Source organism: Benincasa hispida, chromosome 1, assembly GCF_009727055.1.
Source record: "Benincasa hispida cultivar B227 chromosome 1, ASM972705v1, whole genome shotgun sequence".
Lineage (NCBI taxonomy): Eukaryota > Viridiplantae > Streptophyta > Magnoliopsida > Cucurbitales > Cucurbitaceae > Benincasa > Benincasa hispida.
The window spans coordinates 14,964,019-14,984,925 of record NC_052349.1 but is presented as its reverse complement, the minus strand read 5'-3'; the positions used below and the strand labels follow the sequence as shown (position 1 = coordinate 14,984,925).

General features: G+C 36.5%; 1 protein-coding gene across 1 annotated transcript; it reads right to left on the bottom strand.

The window, feature by feature from the left end:
* Positions 1-7,208: 7,208 nt before the first annotated feature.
* On the bottom strand, positions 7,209-20,485 carry LOC120086104 (folate-biopterin transporter 1, chloroplastic-like). Its single transcript, XM_039042551.1, has 9 exons — positions 20,039-20,485; positions 19,077-19,288; positions 18,667-18,731; positions 18,386-18,548; positions 9,441-9,589; positions 8,539-8,781; positions 8,253-8,421; positions 8,071-8,163; positions 7,209-7,978 (listed from the first exon to the last, which is right to left on the bottom strand). The coding sequence occupies exons 1-9, from the start codon at positions 20,292-20,294 to the stop codon at positions 7,682-7,684; spliced, it is 1,647 nt and encodes a 548-aa protein (XP_038898479.1). The 5' UTR covers positions 20,295-20,485; the 3' UTR covers positions 7,209-7,681.
* Positions 20,486-20,907: the final 422 nt, after the last annotated feature.

Here is a 20,907-nt window from a genome sequence, read left to right as displayed (position 1 = left end):
ATAATAAATAGTTATTATTATTATTATATTTCATCATCATCATTATCATCATTATCATCATTATCATCATTATTATTATCATTATATATCATATATATTAATTAATTAAAGTTAAATTAATTTTAATTTTATGAAGAGTGGTGAGTGGTTATTCATCTTCTTCACATGGAAGATTTGAGTTTTTCTTTCTTTTACCGGTCATTTTTTTCTGAAACAAAAACACATGAACTCTCTTTTTCTCTCACAGAGCCCACAAACTCTTATGATTCTCATCCCAAAAAATACAGAGGACTCATTCGTGGTGGTGTTCATTTGGATATTTTGTTCGCAATTGTTCGTGACAAATCCAGATAAGGGAATTGGTTTTCTTGAAGAAAATTTCTTCAAAGGTAAGTGTTCTCTCACCCAAATTCTCTCTTTTCCATTTATTATTGCATGTTGTAATTTTTGTGATTATGCGTAAGGTTTATGTTCTATAATTTGTTTTATGTGTAAAATAAAAAATTGGGATCGATCCCCACTTCTGCTCAAGACCTTCGTAGATTCCATCATAAATTACATCCAATAACTTTGAATCTTAGTTTATTGGTTTTGGATTAATGCAACTAAATGTCAAATAAGATAACACTAATTTTATTAAATAAATAATATGTTTGTATAAATACAATTTACAAACTACAAGACCACGAAATTTAGAATATCAACCCCAACAATCTTCGACTTGTCCTAAAGTTAGTGAGGTATACAAATATAAAATATAAAAATAGTACAATACACAAAAACAATAAACTAAGGCATACACTACGCACCTAGTAAAATGTCCCACTTGCTCTAGACTAGATGTGGCATGTCTCGTAGACCCAGACTCTCCAAGTAACCCTCAAACACTTTAGTTGTGAAAGTCTTTGTAAATGGCTTAGCAACATTGTACTCCGAAGCGATCTTTGTGACGTTCATGTCTCTTCGATGCACGATCTCCCAGAAGAGATGATATTTGCACTCTATGTTCTTTCCACGATTGTGACTTCTAAGCTCCCTAGAATTTACCGCAACACCACTATCGTTCTCCGAAGATACTTGAGAATGGTTTTAATGGTTGTCTTGTGATCTAATCCTGGATTATAATAATATCTAGACTATTCTTACTACATAGTAAAGTCAGGTTTAGTACATAACATTGTATACATCAGGCTGCCAACAACCGATGCATAAGGGATCCGTCTCATCTCCTCAACTTCTTTAGGTGTCTTAGGACATTGCTTATTAGATAAGATATTCCATGCCTAAAATGTAATAAACCTCACTTAAAATTTTGCATCGAATATTTGACAAGCATCTTGTCAATATATGATGCCTAAGACAAGGCTAACGTTTTGTTCTTACGATCTCTGAAAATCTGGATCCCTAAAATAAACTGCGCCTCTCCCAAATCTTTCATTTGAAATTAGGCCACTAACCACTATTTAATATTAATCAGTAGACCTACATCATTCCCAATGAGTAGGATATCGTTCATGTACAACACTAAGAAAGCTACTGAACTGTTGATGATTTTCTTGTAAACACAAGACTCATCAACATTTTAATCAAAGCCATAATATTTGATCGTAATATCAAATCCCCTGTGGCTATTGCATATAGATGGTCTCCTCAAGATTACCATTCAAGAAGAAAATCTTGACGTCCAATTGTCAAATAACTTAGTCATAATATGCAACAATGAACAAGAGTATCCGGATAGAATTTAACATGACAACAGATGAGAAAGTTTTCTCATAGTCAACTTCCTCAACCTAGGTATAACTCTATGCCACCAGTCTAACCTTAAAATTCTACACCCACCTAAGGTAAAAATATACCCACGGGTTGATTTAGTCTCCATGCTATCAGAAATCTAATTAGCATTACTAAATTCTTCTAGTACGTGTGGATACCTCTTATAATGCAATCCATAATCTAGAGTGTACTTCAAGTACCTTAGAACTCTGACTGATGCATTCCAATGATCAGGATTGCTAGTGTATAAATTGCTCACATCTTGAAGGAAGATTGCTCAATTACCCCACCAAAAGTTGTAACTCTTAGAAATTGCAAAGCAAGTATGGATGCATTTAAACTTCCTATACCGTAATTACATACTTACTAGTCTTAAGGAAACATTTTATAGTGTTTATTATAATGCCTACAATACATCAAAACTATCGTGGAGGCATTACACAAGAAGTACAAGTTGGATGCTGGTACTAAGAAATTCCTCGTGGGAAAATTCTTAGGTTACAAAATAATTGATACCAAGTTAGTAATCAATCAGATAGAAGCATCGCAAATTATAATCAATGATTTGCAAAGTGAAGGATTGGATATTAGTGAGTCATTCCAAGTTGCTATTGCGATTGAGAAGTTACCTCCTTCGTGGAAAGACTTCAATTACTATCTCAAACACAAGCGAAAGGAGTTATCCATGAAAAAACTCGTGGTAAAACTCCTTATAAAAGAGGATAACAGAAAAGGAGATAAAACTCCACTGGAAGTTGAAGTTGAGGTTCACATAGCTAAAGCTTCGAAGCATAAACCCAAGAAGCATCGTGGATAAAAGAATGATGCTAGGAAGCGCAATAGAGGAAATTGTTAGGTTTGTGGTAAGAATGGTCATACTACTGCAATGTGCAAATACAAGAATAGACAAAGTTCTAACAATGAGACCAACGTCATGGAAAATGATGATCTGGTTGCCGTCATTTCTGAGGTAATATGGCTTCATACACCAAAGATTGGTGGATTGATACTATTTCTACTAAGAATATTCATAAGGACAAGTCATTGTTCGTTACATATGAGAAACAAGTTGGCAGTGATAAGCTGTACATCGGAAATGCTTCAACTGCTTCTGTGGATGGTAAGAAAAGGTCTTGCCAAAATGGAATTTTGAAAAGATAATTACCCTTAATGATGTATGGCTTGTGCTAGAAATTCGAAAGAATCTAATGTTAGGAACTCTATTTAATAAAAATGGATTCAAGCTCTTATTTGAGTCAGATAAATTTATTCGAACAAAAGGGGTATGTATGTAGGAAAAGGTTATCTAAGTGATGGCATGTTCAAACTGAATGTACTAGTACAAATACTAAAGAATAATAATAATATCAATTCTTCTATTTATATTGTTAAGTTGTCTGATATTTGGTATTCTAGATTGGGGTATGTATTGTCGTTCTTTAAATAGAATGGTAAGTTTAAGACTATTTGCCAAATTTCAACATTAATAATAGACATAAATGTGAAAGTTTGTGCTAAATCAAAGTTTACTAAAAATTCATTTTCATATGCGGAAAGAAGTTATGAGTTACTTGATTTAATCCACAATGATGTATGTGACATGAAAAGTACTCCCACATGAGGTGGTAAGAGATACTTTGTCACATTCATTGATGATAGTAATAAATGTTGTTATGTATATTTGTTACATAGTAAAGATGAAACATTTAGTCTTTTTAAAATAAATAAGGTAGACGTTGAAAATCAACATAAGAAGAAAGTAAAAGTGCTAAGATCAAAGAGAGATGGTAAATATGATTCATTATTACTTTATGAATTCTATGAAGTTAATGGTATAATTCATCAAACTACAACATCCTATACACCACAGCAAAATGGTGCAGCTGAAAAAAAGAACCGAACTTTAAATGACATGGTTAATTGCATGTTAAATAGTTCAGTTTTACCCTACAATTTGTGGGGGCAAGCTTTGCTTGCAGCAAATTTTATACTAAATAGAATTCTACATAAGAAAACTAATAAGTCACTTTATGAAGTGTGGAATGGTAAGTTAACCTCATAGAAAATGCTGAAAGTGTAGAGGTGTTTGGCAAAGGTACAAGTTCCTTTACCAAGAAGGACTAAACTTGGACCTAAGATAATTGATTGTGTATTTCTGGCTACGCAATGCATAGTACTACTTATAGATATATGATAATTAAATTAGGACTTTCTGATATCAATAATAATACCATAATGGAATTTACTAAAGCTGGATTCTTTTAGCATATATTTCTTTTAAAAGAAGGACACAAAATTATTGGTGCTAAAAGGACTAATGAGGCTAGCTCTTCGAAAGGTCAAGACGATCAAAATATTGAGTCTAAACCTAAAATAAGAAAAAAAGCTAAGCTAATTCTTTTGGACCTGATTACATAACTTATATGATAGAAGGTGGGTCTCTAACTTTTCAAGAAGCTATATCATCTTCTGATGCCCTTATTGGAAAGAAGCTATCAATAGTGAGCTAGAATCCATTTTACGGAACAATACATGGGTATTGGTTAATTTACCTCTTAGAAGTAAACCAATTGGGAGTAAGTAGATTTTTAAGAGAAAGTTAAAGGCTAATGGCACTATTGATAAGTACAAAGCACGATTGGTAGCTAAAGGCTTTCACCACAAAAGAAGGGTTAGATTTCTTCGATACCTATTCTCCAATGACGAGGATTACATCTATAAGGATGTTAATTACAATTACAGCTTTACAAAATTTGGAAATACATCAAACGGATGTAAAAGCCTAATATCAATAAAGGTGTCAAAATTTATTATTTTTCTTTTGGAACATTAATAATAATAGTGACGGTAATGATATGACGTAATTTCTAAACGCAATTGGATTGAGCACCTTCAGTTCGTCAATCCGTTTGCGTTTTTTTATTACATATTTGGAAGTAGGCCCTAGATGTCAATACGGGTGCTTAACACAAATAAACTGATGTAGCCTGAGTAGCCTCAAGGAGTAATCCTCCAAGAATCAAGATTGTGAATCTTTTATTAAAATGATAATATGTTTGATACAAAAGGGGAAGGTTCCTATTTATAGAGCTTTATTACAAGTGGGGTAAAAAAGGAATTAACCTAGGATATTACCTAATTATCCAATTAATCCCCTATTCTTCTTACATCATTCTACCCCTCCAAAAAGAAAACTCATCCTCGAGTTTAAACAGAAAAAATTATGAAGTAAACAAAGAATGAAATAAACTTGTTCAATGGAGTATGACCAAACAAACCTCCTACATCTTGAACAAAAATATTATGATCAAATGGATAAATTCGAGACAAAAAAAAATATATAATATTGCCACAAAAAAATGAACTTTTCCATCAGCCATAAACCACAAAAAAAAAAAAAAAAAAATGTTTCCTTCAAGCTCATTCAAAACCGTATTTAAAGGACCAACCTCTAAAAAAACCACCTTCCAAATAGAATCATTCAAGAATCATGTCTACTCTATTATTTGTTTCAAGTTCTTCGACAATTTGATGATCCATTTCCAACGCAATCAATGTGTCGTTGTTCTTGCTCGATTCTTGCTTGGTGTTCGATACCTCTTTTCCATCTTCTTCGTTGAAGTTTTCTTCTTAACTTGAGACAATTTTCGAATTAACATCTTCAAATTTTTCTTTTCTTCTTTTTCTTCTACTTCAGTCATTTGTCCCAATCACCTCCTTTAACTATATGGGTCTCAACAAGACTTTTCCCAATTTTATCTTCAAGATTTTCTATTTGAAAATTTCCAACCATGATTCCCTTATTTTTCTTCTTTATATGAAATCAATCCATTCTTGAACTCTTGCAAATAAATTGAAAATGATCGATATGTTGAGTCATTTTTTCCCAATGAACGATGGATTTCTTTTGTTGTTTTCTTTATTCCCTCCAATGCTACGAGATTAAAGTAGTCATTTTGTTGGAATCTTGGATATGTTTCAATCTTGTAGAAGGTATGGGACTCATCCATTGATTTTCTTGAATCAACCTTTCTTGATCGTATTACATAACCAAAAGAGTAATTTTGAGTCTTGAACGTTCTTTTTTTGCGGTAAAAATCCATTCTTGATGATTCTTTAATTCATCCAACTCCCAATCTCTACGACAATTTCTTGAAAATTGGTCTGATTGGATCATTGGGCCCTTTTTCGATATTGTCGCCTTATTCTGTCTCAGACATGTTAGAAACATCATCGGGGTCACTAGAATCAAATTTGCAATGTGGATAATGATAGATTCTTTGAGAAAACCGGGCATGGGCAAAATTAATATGTTGGAATTCTTCTTCTGAATAATGGAAGTAAAATTGATTTTCTCGCCTATACCAACTGCTAAATTTTTACTTGGACATCTTCTTTGATCGACAATCGTCCATCCTTGCAAAATCTAGAAAATCCTCGATTTATTGATTCTTCTTTCTTGCTTGAAATTTCAAATGTTTCCCCTGATTAGATGTGTGTTGTTCGGCAACGAACACAATTCACGAAATTCCCTCTTGCAATCGACATCACCAAGAGTTTTCCCATCTTCCACAAGCGGCAATCAACATTGGCTCAAATAGTTGCTCTGATACCAAATTGATGTAGCCTAAGTAGCCTCAAAGAGTAATCTTCCAAGAATCAAGATTGTGAATCTTTTATTAGAATGATAATGTGTTTGATACAAGAGGGGAAAGTTCCTATTTACAATAATTTATTACAAGTGGAAGTAAAAAATGAATTAACCTAGAATATTACATAATTACCTAATTAATCTCTATTCTTCTTACATCATAAACAACACCAAATGTAATCAAATATGCTCACTTTTCACATGTTATGATCAATTGAGTTATATTTAAATTTCTACCACGTGGATATAGCTAATAAGCCTTTCCATGCCATATTGAATTAACTCTATAATTTTGCCCTATCACCAACATACCCATTCAATCGGTTTTCCTCTGTTACTACTTACTGTTACTAATTAGTAGAATTACCTTTTAAACATAAGGGGACATTTTTCAACTTCATGAACTTAAAAATATTGTTTCAACCCTCAACTTCAAGTAGGTGGAATGGACTACATATTTAGGGATCCAATTTTAATAGATGATATTTCCAACTATTATAACATACAATTAACCACAGGATTACTATTGCAAATTCCTTTTTGATACCGTATTTACTATTTCCTCTCCATCCTCTTTTTCCTTTTTCGTTACAATGTTTACTATTCCTACCCAGATTAAAATAGTTTGTCGAAGAACAAATTATTATAACTCAAGCTAATATAGTTTGCACCTAAACACAGACTATTATAACCGACAGACTATAACAACCAATTTTAACGTCCCAAACGCCCCAAAATAGCCAAGTCTTGGGACCAAAAACTTAATTTGTCCACTAATTTCTTGTTTAACGGGTCTAAATATAAACTGATACCATCATAAAAAGTAATTAATATTGTACAGTGGTAAGGACTAGAGAGGGTATCACAATAACGAGACGAGCAATAACATGCTCGTGTGGCGGGTGGTATGCCCTGGCTCCAATTATTTTTTTCCCAGATAGATCAAACTTCCATCCCAAAAATGGGGGCACAGATTGGATAAGTGAAGGGAGTTAGTAGGGCCCACCCACGTGGAAAATACAGTTAGCTCGCCACATGATTGGCTCCATTATGGATTAGGGGGTGGGCCCCATTTACGGGTCTCCGTTTCATCCTCTATTGTTACTCTGTAAGAGATAGATGTCTGTAGTTCAAGACCCCTTTCACCTCCTAAATTCCAATCATCATTTACAGCATCAATCTCCCTCGAAGAAAAATTTTGCTAATGCTTAAAACAGCCATTACAGTTTTGCTTTTGGAAGTAACTACCAAGTTTCAGTTGGACTTCAACTCCATGTCTATAGTCTCTGAGTTTGAGTCTGGAGTTTCCTGGGGAAGGAGGCGAAGCAATGGCAAAGGCAACAGTGAGCTCAGGTTGCACAGGATTATCAAGGTGGACAGGTTATCGAATGAGTCTTTGGTGACGCCAAACAGTTGTGTCAAACCGGCACCAATCAGGCCGCCGAGCAGACTCCCTCCATTTGATATGGACATGAGGGTTGCAAAGAGTGTGGCTTCCATTCCTTCTGGACATAACTTTGCTGCTAGCACAAGGACAGGCATGAAAGACGCCTGCAAGAAAAGAGAGAGAATCTTTTTCACTAAATTCTGGTAAAATTGAAGGACCACTCTGATTAGATGCAACGTTGTACTTAGTATATTACCTGGCCAAGTACCGTTATAATCAACGAATCCCCAATCGCAAACCACTCATCACTTATACCCCACTCGCGATTTAACCCCGTTACAAGGAGAACCTAGAAAATTACCAGAGAAACAAGATAAGTTGATAAATAAAGTATGGACCACAAACATGAACTGGTGAATAGTTTCTATAGTCAGAGACCTGACTCATTCCAAGTGCACAGCCAAAAATGGTGGTTCCTAGAAAAATTTTCCTTAGAGGGACTTTCTTGAGAAATCCATTATAAAGCCCAACGCCTACAAGTGATGCTATGGATGTAACAAGCTTGATGCGCCCTAGAAATTCAGGAGTGAATCCGAGTTTATTTGTTCTGAGGAGATTAAACCCACGGTTATTAAGATACAAATTAGATGTTGAGAACATGGAATCTTTAAAGTGACTTAAAATCTGGAAAAAGGGATAAAATTTAGAGAGACAGTGGCTATACGTAAAGAAAAACATGGCAGAATCTGATTGTGGTGTTGCCTGCCACAAGAAAATAAATAAAGTTGGAAGAAGCACATTTCGTTGACTAACAGCGTCCCACAATTCAACAACGTGCTGTCTTGAGCTCCGAAGAAAATCATAGTTAGCTGAAGAATGATTTATCCCTCTCACAGGCTGCTCTTTTACAAGAACTGCCACCATAGATGTTATCAATGGCAACAAAGATGTAACTCCAAAAACAAACCTGAGACACCAGATCCACTTTTTAGCATTCACACTCAATGCAATTGTTTATGTAAGAAAAGAAATCGAATTTTACATCTAAACTTGTCAAATTTTATCAATTTCTACCCTAAACTTACAATTTCATAACTTCTTCAAATTGTATCTCAAACTTAGATTAGTATTACAATCTTAAACTATACTTGAAAGCTTGAAAAGTAGTTTAATTTGTATCCTCTATTAAGTCTTTGTTTGAAAAATCATTAAAAAAATTGCATTCACATACACTTTCAATGAAATATACAACATAGACATTGTACAAATTTCAAAGAAAAACGTCAATAAAGCTAAATTTTTGTTAAACTTTGTAAGTTTTAGCAATATTATTCAATAGTTAATTTGTGCATTAATCAAATGATCTTTTTAAATTTTTGTTAAACTTTATGTTAAACTCGATCTTTTTAAATCAGTGAGTTTATGAAGATTTTCACATTGTTAAAATTAGTCAGTGAATTAGCGAAAATTAAACAGAGGGTGGAAATTACTATACTTATCCAAGTTTAGGGTCCAATTTGATAAAATTGGAAGTTTTGGGGGTGAAACTTGATACAACTTGACAAGTTTATGGCTAAAAATTAAAATTTTCCCTTTTATGTAACATCCATGCATGAACTACAGTACCTTACACCATATGCATCCACCAGTGAACCACTAAAGTAGGAACTCACTATTCCACCAAAAGCCGAAGACCCCCAACATAAGGACTGAAGAGATCCTGACATACTTTGTGATTCACCACGAGCCCTCTCAACTACCATGGAATCTACAACCTGTATCAGACATCTGATGTTTCAGAAAAAGAAACCCTAGATTGCAAACTCTGTATCATGGCTGATGTACATTCTTTGTCAGGTAGGTTGAAGAGAGAGAAAAGCAAAGGCAAAAAATACACTATTGAAAATTGGCATTCTTATACTCGAAAGATAAATATATACTTCAACTAAACTGTAGTTTTTGTTTATTCTCTCTATATATAAAAAAATAATAATAATAACACAACAAATAAAAAGGCTACAGTTTAGTTTTGCTCATAAGGGTCAAACTTGACCATCAAGTGGGGGAAATGCCAGCCATTGATATCATACAATCGAGACAAAGCCCATTCTCCTGACCCTTGTCGTACTGGTGAAGGAAAGGGTGGCTTTGAAGATTTGTGATGACCAAATAGATTTCTATCTCTCATTGATGAGTTGCCATACTAACAGAAAGAAGCCGTGATTAAAGCAAAATTTGACCAAAAATCAAGACAACGAACCAATAAGGGTGAGAATAGGATATCCTGGACAGCTTTCAAGATGCAAGAGAATCATTACATAATATATATATATATATATATTATAAGAAACACATAGCTTTCATTTCATTTGATGATATGAAATCATTTGCGCACGCACATGCACATGCACACGCACACAAGAGAGTAATATAAATAAGGTGTTCAAAAAATGAATCGACATCCTTAGCTTTGTCCTCAAAGATGCAGTAGTTTGATCAAACCATGTTAACCAAAGGAAAGTTTTGCTGATGGAGATCCGTAGAACTTTTCTTTCTTGAAAGGATTTACCACAAAGATCATTTCTAGGAGACTAATAGTGTCATTTGGGAGAGCCATGTGATAGTCGAAAGCTGAGAGGACCCTCATCCAGTAAAAGTGAGCAAATTAACATGTAAAAAGGTACATCAAAGTTTCCCCATTATTACGAGATAGAACACACAAGTTTGGGGAGGAGATAAGCCATGGGGCCTTCATGAGCAAGGCATCAGCTGGACTGATGCATCAATGACTAAGTTCCTAAACAAAAATTTTCACATTCTTATAGAAAGGGCCTTTCCACAAGTTCACATAAAGAACAAGACCGCTAGATGATAACTTTTGAGTTAGGGACTTCGCCATGAAGGATCCTTTTGTATCCAAGATCTATCTCCATTGATCTTCTATGTTGGGCCTTGGAGGAGGGAGGAGTAGGGTGGAAAGGATAGACCACTCGATAATCTCCTCCTGTGAGGTGTCGCCAGAGGCCCAGATTCCATGAAGCAATTTCCCCGTTCCGTAAAGCAGCAATGGTTATGTCTTTTCGAGGAGATGAAGCGTATAGTCTTGGGAAGGCAGCTTTAAGAGGAGATAAACCAACCCACCTATCACTCCTAAAAGAGATTGATTTCCCGTTGTCAATTATGCTCAGTGTCATCAGTGATGAAATCTTCAATTGTATAATATGTCTCCATGGACCCCTCAAAGATTTAAGGTCGGTTTGCCCTGAATAATCATCAAAAGGGGTAGTACCATATTTCACAACTAAATCTCCTCTCTGTTTAGCAACCATGAAGCTCCACTCCTTTTGAAATCTCCAAATCCACTGTGCAAGAAGGCTCTGACTTTTAAACTTCAGATCAATCAGACCCAAATCTCGCTCTATCAATAGGCACCTCCACTGTCTGCCAATTTAGAGAATGGAAGCTTATCCTTGTTGCCATTCCACAGGAAGTTTCTGAAATGTTTTCCCAATAAAGATGCTGCCTTAGATGAGTTTGAATATGGAGAGGTAATAAGTTGCTAAATTCGTTAGCTTTCAGAAAGAGATGGTGTGAGGCTTGCTGTGGAGAAGGCAGCCTATATAGTCGAAGGCCAAGATGCAACTTTTGCATTTGAAGGCAGAGGCAAGGGATAATACTCTGTCGGATGCCAAATTGATGCCAAAAAACTCTGATTTTTTATGATTTATGCCAAGGCCCAAAGATTCTTCGGGAGTGTGAGGATATCTTTGCTTGAAGATGAAACAAGGATGGTGTCATCCGCAATTTTGCAGGCAGTTAATGGAGAGTCCCATCACCGACCTCAAAAACCCTTTATGGAACTTCTTTTAGCTTCTTGTGATGTTATCTGACTAGACAATTAACCACGACTGTGAAAGAGAAAAGAGAGAGGGGATCGCCTTGGCGAAGGCCCTGAAGGCATCTTACCCCCTTGGTTTTCCGTCGATGATAATAGAATAATTTTCTGTAGAGGTGTACAACCTCAAATCCATCTTCTCCACTTTAGGCCAAACCTTTAGCGGTCAATAACTCGTTGAGAAAGTCTCAATCAACCATGTCAAAGACTATTTCAACATCTATTTTGATAACCACCTCTACTTTAGTCCTTGAATGTTCGTCTATGAGCTCATTTGCTATCATAGACGCATCAATAATCTATTTCTCGACCACAAATATCATTGGTACTCTACAATGGTCAAAGAAGGGACCCTCTTGAGATGTTCAAATAAGATCTTAGCAATAACCTTGTATTACGGTGACCATCAAAGACTAAAGAAACTAAGTCAATCGACCAAATAAGGGTATAATCCATAGTGCTTTCTATTTGATTGTATCGAAAGGCCCAATTCATTGGGATTTCCCTATTGGGCTAGGTCTTCTCATCAATTGCAGGGTTTGGTGGCCCAAAATTGACTTGGCTTCGCCACGAAACCTTTGACAGGAATGGTTGGATGCACAAATTTCTCTCTGCCATTCCATTCCCCTCAGACGTAGGTCCTCATTCGATTTTGATTTGAACGGGTCGGGTCTCCCGAGGCGAGGTGCAAGGAGTGGGATGGTTTCATTAATGACCCTTCACATAAGAGCCTCAAACCAACCAAATTGATCTACCATTAAAAAAATAGAAATAAATAGTGCATGATGTGCCTTGCGCATGCAATGCTCCTGCTACAACTGTCTTGGGGAGACCATCAAGGTAAGTTTTTTAATAAAAAAAAGATAATTTTTTCCCAACGTTTTTCTCTCTTCATTTTTCCTTCTTTCTCCATCTCTCCATCTCTCCATTTCTCCCTCCCTCCTTTCATTTTTTCTCTTCTTCCTCTTTCCTGCTCCCTTTATTTTTTTTCTTTTCTTCTCCATTAGTATTTTTTTTTTCCATTCAGTTCACCGAATTTACAAAACTAAATGACCCTAGCATATCTAAGCTCTTCAAAATCGAACAAGACCAACCTGTTAGTGGTCACCATTAGTTTAAACTTAAAACCAACACCAACTGGCCAATGGTCACCCATAATCTTGTATAAGCAAGAAGTGAGGCTAATAGGCCTAAAGCCCCCTCAAATTTAGTATCATTTTTAGGGATGAGGCAAATATAGGTTTTGTTAAGGCTCACGTTTATAATGGCACTTTCAAAAAAGTCTTGGAACACCATCTTTTTCTCAAAAGGAGATGGATAAGAACTCTGCCTTGATCCTTGTTCTTCTTTGGCTCAAGATTGGATCAATCCCTTGAAATTCCTTTTGCACATTTATTTTGTTGAATTCGTTTGTTAGGTAACTTTTCCTGACTTTCATACAGCCAAAGGTTGCTCAATTCCATTCTTTTAATACATCCTTTAGTGTTTTAAGTTATTGTATAACACTATGACGGGACCATCCTGTCAAATGGTTGTGTTGCCACCAATGTTCAAACTACTGGTCCATGGAGTGATGATGCATCCACATGTTTTCAAATTTGAAATATCCAGGGCCCCCCATCGTTGGAACCAAGAGTAAGAAGAATTAAGTACCGGTCTGATGTAGTGTGGGGGAACTTGACCACCAAAGCATCGTTGAATTTGTCAACGTAAGGGCCGATAATGAGAAACCAGTCAATAAGAGTAATGAAATGTTTATCACAAAAACTAGACAAATGAGGGCAGAATCGTAATTAAACTTGTTTAACTATCTCATACCATTGGTGCTTGGTGTCACAATCGCTCTTTCGGAAGCTTCTCTTAGCGATTGTGCGGCACTTGTTCCCGCTCACGAACAAGCCAGCCAACTCGATTACGGACTGCCGATGGCACACCGAGTGCCTCTTGCAACCTCCACCCCCGTTTTAGGGAAAACGGTTTTAGAAAACGGGTTTGGAGAAAAGGTTTTCGTAAGAAGATTTGTGAGTGTGAATAAAGAAAGAAAGATTGTAGTAGACTAGAAAGCAATAAGCAACAACAACGGCTTTATAGAGTACTACTCCGGGTATGAGGAAATGATGGTTAGTCTTATCCCCATATAGTGCATTCTGAACAAAAAGCCAACTGGCGCCCTTGCATATGCAAAAGGGCGAGTGGTCACTTACAATGAAAATGTAAAGAAAGCAAGCTAACTACACTAATACAATACAGGATATGAAAGTAAGCTAGAAAGGGGTTGGATTGGGCATGCGGCCATGGGCAACAGGCCCTGGACAAGCATGACCGTTACACTTGGCTTGCCATTACATTTCTCAACATACCTATAAGGATACCTCCTAACAAGAACACTCAAGAACACAAAGAACAAACAGAGAATATTGAAAGATAGATTTATATTGCAATATCAAAAAAGAAATTACAATTTTTTTTTAATAGGAAACAAACAATTATATTCCAATCAAAATAGAAGAACACCACGCCCCCTGACGACTAATACAAGAGCACCTTCCAATTGTTAAAAATCATCAAAAGGCTGAAATTACACAATAATTTGGTGTAGTTCGTACACCACCAAGAGGTCGTATGTTGAACACAAGCCCAAGAATAATCAAAAGAATTAAACTTATCTACAAAAATTCTACTATTTCTTTCTTTCCAAAGACACTACAAAAGAGATCGAGAGGCGCAACGCCAAACAACTTTCCCTCTTCCGCCGAAGACAATGCTATCAAGACCCTAAAGAAACCCGTCATCAACTTTGCAGGGGAGACAGCAGTTCAGCCGAAAGATGGTAAACAAATTCGACCAACCTTTGTAAGCTATGTTCTCAAACCTAAGAGTTTTACAGTAGTAAACTCCCCCGAGGTGTCAATCTTCCATGTAAGTATCCCTATTCCCTTGTGGAATTCAAGAGTGAAGAATTTGGAGAAGCTCAGCCATTGTCACCCATTTCTCTATCAAAGATGTTCCTTCTCAGGCCCAAATCCCACAATTGATTCGAATTACACTAACAATCAGCCACTTTAGTTTTCTTTCTGTAAGAGATGGAGTATGTATTAGGAAATTTGTGAGCAAGGGGTTGGGGAGTCACACCATTTATCCTCCCAAAAACTAATAGTTTTACCATCCCCCAACAGAAAATCTAAGAAGTTCATAAACAGCTCTCTGTGCTTTAAAATTCCAGCCCACAAACTATACTTTTTTCCCTTCTTAGGAGGCTTAGTAAGCCAGACACGATCATCCTCACCATAGATAGCAGCAACGACACGCCTCCAAAGAGCATTTTCCTCATGACAGAATCTCCAAAGAGATTTCATAAGAAGGGCAATGTTTTTTTGGCAAAAGGAGCAGATCCCAAGGCCTCCGTAGATTGTAGGGAGAGAAGCCCAATTCCAATTAACAAGGTGTGAAGTCAGGTGGAAGGAGCCACCATCCCAGACAAAGTCTCTAACTATCTTCTTTAGACTGTTAATGATCTTAATCGGGGCTTGCAACAAAGAGAAGAAGTAGCAAGGGAGGCTATTGAGGACCGACTGAGCAAGTGTCAATCTTCCGCCTTTCGATAAAGATATCCCCCTCCACTTATCAATCTTCATTTTAAATTTCTCCTCAAGCCTCCATAGCCATACCTTTCCCACCAATCAAAAAGCCTAAGTAAGTAAAGGGAAGAGCTTCAGTTTTACACCCAAATCTTGAAGTAAGGATGTCCACTTCCTCACTGTTTAGATTTATTCCAATGAGGGAGGTTTTAGAGGAATTAAGGGTTAGGCCCGAACCCAACAAAAGAGATTGACAACACACCACCAAGCTGAAAGGTTCCCATCTTCCCACAAGCAAAAAAGGAGAGTATCATCAACGTCTTGGAGGTGGGTCAAGTCTGAAGTCATATTGCCAAACGAGAAGCCATCACTAGTAGAAAGCAGCCCAAGGTCTTCCAATCAATGCCAGCCATCAATCTTTTCAAGCAAGGCTTTCTTTTGAGCAAAGATGTCTCCAAAAACTTCTTTATTCCACATTTTCAAGATCCCCTTCAGCCCTTTAAGCTTTTCCATAAAAGCAAAGTTCAGCCAGCCCTCAGATTTAATACTCGCCCACTAGCCCTCTAAATTCTTGATGAAGAGATGGTGCTCAAGCCACACGTTTTTTAACCTGAACGGAATAGGACCCCAAAACTGTGTCCCTAAGGTAAGTAAGATGGGGAAATGATCAAAGGTCACCTGAGGAAGCCTATCCACTTTAACTTCTCTGAAAAAATCAGTCCAATACTTAATGAGAAGAAATTGATCAATTTTCGGAGCAGCCGGACGACTTCCAGTCCTGGACCATGAGAATGAACCATTCCTAAGAGGAACATCTACCAGGTCCATTTCTTCAATAACATTGTTGAACACTTTCTACTTCTGGTTGATCGACCCCTAAAGCTTTTCTCATTAGCCCATCTAACAACGTTGAAATCCCCTCCTACGCACTAGCAGTCATTACATAATCCATACAAGGCTGAGAGCTCTTGCCAAAATAAATCTCTATTTCTGTAAGATGAGGGGCCGTACACACCTGTTATCCACCCACAAAAATCAACATTAATTTTACAAAAAATCAAGAGGGAAAACTGACCTTGGATTGCATCAATCACGGAGATATTCTCCTTTTTCCACATAATTAGAATACCACCTAAGAAACTACAATATAACTTAGCCTTTCAAGAGGGCTACTCTCTCCCAAATTCCCCAAAGGAAATACCACAAAATTCTTCACCCATTTCCTCTCAACCAACTCCTTCTATTTATAACTAAAGCCCTAACCAACTTACTAGCTATTTACTAATTTGCCCCTTCTAAAAACCATACCAACATTTACTAATAATCCTACTATTTCCATATCTAGGGGTCTTACAGTACCATCTAGTGATATTAAAGTTGCCTCCTAAAATTCAGTGATCCGAACATAAATGGAGAGGTCATAGGGTTGTGTCCACAAGGTTGCTCTATCGACGACTTGTGAGGGCCTATGTACACCTGCTAACCAGAACATACAGCCATCAGAGAGAGCAAGATCGAGAGTGAGAGTAGGAGTACCTTCAATGACTCTTATAACCTTCATGGATGGATTGTTCCATAGGATGAGAATAACATTGGTTGTTCTACAAGCATCTAAAGCAGCTCGAGCGATATGCAAAGATATCTATTCACATTGCTTCTTCCAGTCTATTGAAGGATTGCAAAGGTGGTGTTGGTCTTGATGAGGGATTTGATAGGAGCTCTTTTGATACTAGAGACAAGGTCTCAAAAACATTCCACGAGACAATGATTATTCAAATTCGTTTGACCTGTCTATGACAAGGGGGAAGCTATCACTGTGGATGTCAAATTCTTCAACTCCCTAACTTATTGGTCTAACAACAGATTTCCGTTTCTTAGAATTATTTGGAATGGCCATAATACATAGACCATGCTTCCATAACCAATGAGCAAGTTGACCAAGATTGGAATAAAGCTAGTCTTTCTCATCAGATTCTTCAGAAGAGTGTTTATTATCCTTCAGAGGTGGTGGCGTAGTCTAAACAGACTCTCCAATGTGTAAGGAATCAAGGTCTAGAGAAAAATCAGTATAGAAGCAAATCGGTAGGGGAGTCTCAATGACTAAGCAATCTTCGTAGAGGCCAAGGGTGATGGTGGATCACGAACAGAATTGGGATGGGGTTTGTTGAGTGGAGCCAGAGTCGGCGTAAGGGTTGGATAAAAGGTATTCAAAGTCTAACTCGATATGAGATGGCCTTAATTACAACTCATGAAAGTTCATTGACCAATATCATAGACATGGGTGAAGGTTTCTATGAAGCTGCAATGTCACTAGCAACAATCCTTGGCAAAATGGTGAAATGAGACGCAGGTCTCAAGCTATTGTGGCCATTGACCTATTGTGGCCATTGCTACCTAGTGCTAAAAGGAGTAGAGAAGGTTGCTTACCATTTTGTTGGAGTATTAATAAGAACATATTGGGAATGTTATTAGGATATTATTAAGGCATGATTACAATTATTTGGTAGTTTGTTAGGGTGGGGTGCTTCTACATAGAGGAAGTTGGGAAATTTTAATGCATAAATTTGGGAGTTGGCCCACCGTGGGACTTGGTCCATATAACCTTCACATCCCAAAACTCAAGCTTTATAAAGTAATTGATATAACCAGGAAAAAAAGGTGGGTGAAAGTTTAAAAAATGAGATGAAAACTTGACTTCTTGTGTTGTGCAATGGGAAAATTACATTGACCAGTCCTACACTATGAGGCGATCACTGATAATGGTTTGGGAGGACCAATCAAAGCACGAATAAACTTGAATCAATGTGTGTTTTTCACTGTTACAATGTCTACTTGGCTAGCTAGTGTTGCCATGCCATGAAATAAACCAAAATAGAAAAATACCGACCAAAACTTTTACATCTTACCAACAATAACAAACAATAATATCAAAGTTTTAAATACTTTAATGAAAATTCCATATACAAGTGAAATTTTATATAAATAATGAATTATTAAGATATAGACAGCAGCCCCAAATTCTGGTCTCCATAACAATCATTGCTGAAAAGCATTCTAACGAAATGAGAGCAAATAAATGCAAAGTACGAGGCACTTACAACATCTGAGAATGCTACAGAAAGAGATCCAAGGAGTATACAGAAAGCGGCACCATACTTGCTGTCGACAAGTGTGGCCATTAAAGTCCATGAAAGTGCACCAAGCAGTCCTGATAAAATCAAGTACGATCTTCTTCGATAACCAAAAAGTGGAACAGAATCACTGCATTCACCCAAAAGCTCATTAGATTTTTTTTTCTTTTCACGTTTGTGTGAGATTAAGGAAGTTAGGTTGAAAACTCAGATAAAGGGAGAAACAAAGAAGAAAGACACTTATATACCTGATAAACCCATATAAAGGTTTGACAAGCCATGGAAAGGCGGAGAAGCCAGATACTACAGCTGTCTAGTCAATAAATAACATTTATCAGATACCAAATTACTACAATCTTTTTGCCTTAATCAAAACAAAATTTTGAAATCAAATTAACCTTTAGACACATAATAATAACATTTAAACAAACACAGAAATGATATACTCCATTGAGACTTTCATCACAAAGGAAAATGTCTCCATGCCAAACAAAGAAGAGTTATATAACGAAACACCAAGCAGAAAACAAAAGTGAAAAGTTAACAATATACACCCATGACCCATCAGCATGCACCATTAAGGGAGGTCAACACTTCACTTCATACATTCGCAAGTAAGACCTAAATATTCATAACCACGGAACACTATAATACATACCTCTGCAGGATCTAGGTGTAGGTCATCCTTTAAGTAAAAACTGACAGCAAGTCTTGCAAGGCCTAAAACCCCTTGAACAAAATAAACCATGGCGACAGCCACATTATCTGGAGATAGATCCACCCCAAAAATTTTAATGGTGCCTGGGTAATATTTCTTCTTATGAGCTGTAGTTCTACCACTGTACGAGACCATTCCTTCCCTGTCATTACCTGGATCATACAGGCAACAAGTAGTAAGATGCATAGTGGAAATAAGAATCCCGAAAGGTAAAATGGATTAGTGTCCTCGTCCTGATTCAAGGATCATATCAATGTTGTTTATGAAAAAGCTCTTCAAGCTCTTCTACATCTAATTCGTTTAGAAATTGATCAAAGGGATCATCAAAAAGCATAATGCACCATAAACGCAAAATTTCAATCCAAAATTCTTTATTTCCTTCATCAATCAAACATAAATCCATAAATATGAAAATGATCTATTAATCAACCTTCCCTGTGCACGCGAGGGGTCATCGCCATCCTAAACTCCGGAGATTCCTGATTATCTTTTTCTATTTCACCCTGCTGTATTTGACACTAATTCTTCTCGAAAAAAAATGCGTTACGAAGCACGATTAATTTCGAAGCAGAAGTAAAATTGCCCCTCCAATCGATCCTCTCTTTATCAATAGAAACGGCTGAATTAATGAACATTTAATTTCAAAAGCTCTCGTCCTAGATTACGAATTATTCTTTTGTGCCGCACTATGTAACCTATTATCGGAAACCAAACAGAATTATAAAAAAAAAAAAAAAAACAAAAACAAAAAAAAGCCAAACGAACAAACAAACAATTCGTATTCAAATATGAGAGTTTCAAATTCCAAATACTCCAATAAATGGCGTGCTCAAGACTTCAATAAATGGCGCACTTCCACATACTATAACACAAAACAAAAAATAAAGTAATTATAATCTTACTACTCCGAGAATTGGGCAAAGACTCGTCATCCACGTCCATTTGCGACATTGGAACAGCGACGGACATGTCTTTCGGCGGGTCCCGGCAAGGCGGCGGAGGCCGCGGCGACTGTCGACTCCGCTTGAAGGCTCCGGCGCCGGGAGGGGCCGGTTTCCGGCGTATCTTATAGGAAGGAGGGAAGGACAGAATTGGTTTTCCGAAGCGCGAGATTGAGATTGAGTGTATGATGGATGCAGGCATTAAAATGTAGGCCATGGAGATATATTTAATTAACCTCCCTAATTCGGGTTAGAATCTTAATTATAATTAATTAGTTAAGAAATGACCAAACTAACCCTCCTCTTCGTTGTGCCAACTGCCAGGCCGGAGGAGAACCACGGATATCTTTAGCTACCAAAAATGGGTTTGGGATCATTCGTTGCTTTTGCGTGGTCTGGGGATAGGGCGCCAATTATTTGCTATTTTTATTGTGCATTGGAATGTTTGTTTAATAATTTAAATCTTTACTTTCTTTTTTTTTTTTTTGGCTATTATAAATTTTCATCAATATTGATCGACATTTTCTCAAATTTTTTATAGACATTTTTATAAAATTAAGACATCAATATTTTAGTTGACATCACTATTTTAAATATAATTTTAAATACAAAGTTGAAATATTATTATAAATACTTTTTTTAACATATTCTAAAGAGTTTCAAACTTTGGATTTGTCCAATGATTTCTACAAAAATGTACATATTTCCTCTCTTTTGCTTCCTATGGGTTGATAGTGGAATTGAAATTTTTTTTTCTTTGTTGATATAATAGAGGTGGATGATTCGTATAATATTGAAATATTAAGTTTAGTTAAATTATTGTGATGTAA

Excerpts from the sequence above, each read along its gene's own strand:
- LOC120086104 (XM_039042551.1), bottom strand. The coding sequence starts at position 20,294 with ATGGCCTACATTTTAATGCCTGCATCCATCATACACTCAATCTCAATC. Across the intron at positions 18,549-18,666 it reads CCTTTATATGGGTTTATCAG|TGATTCTGTTCCACTTTTTG; the intron begins GTATATAAGTGT and ends GGGTGAATGCAG. Across the intron at positions 8,782-9,440 it reads GTGGATGCATATGGTGTAAG|GTTTGTTTTTGGAGTTACAT; the intron begins GTACTGTAGTTC and ends CTGGTGTCTCAG.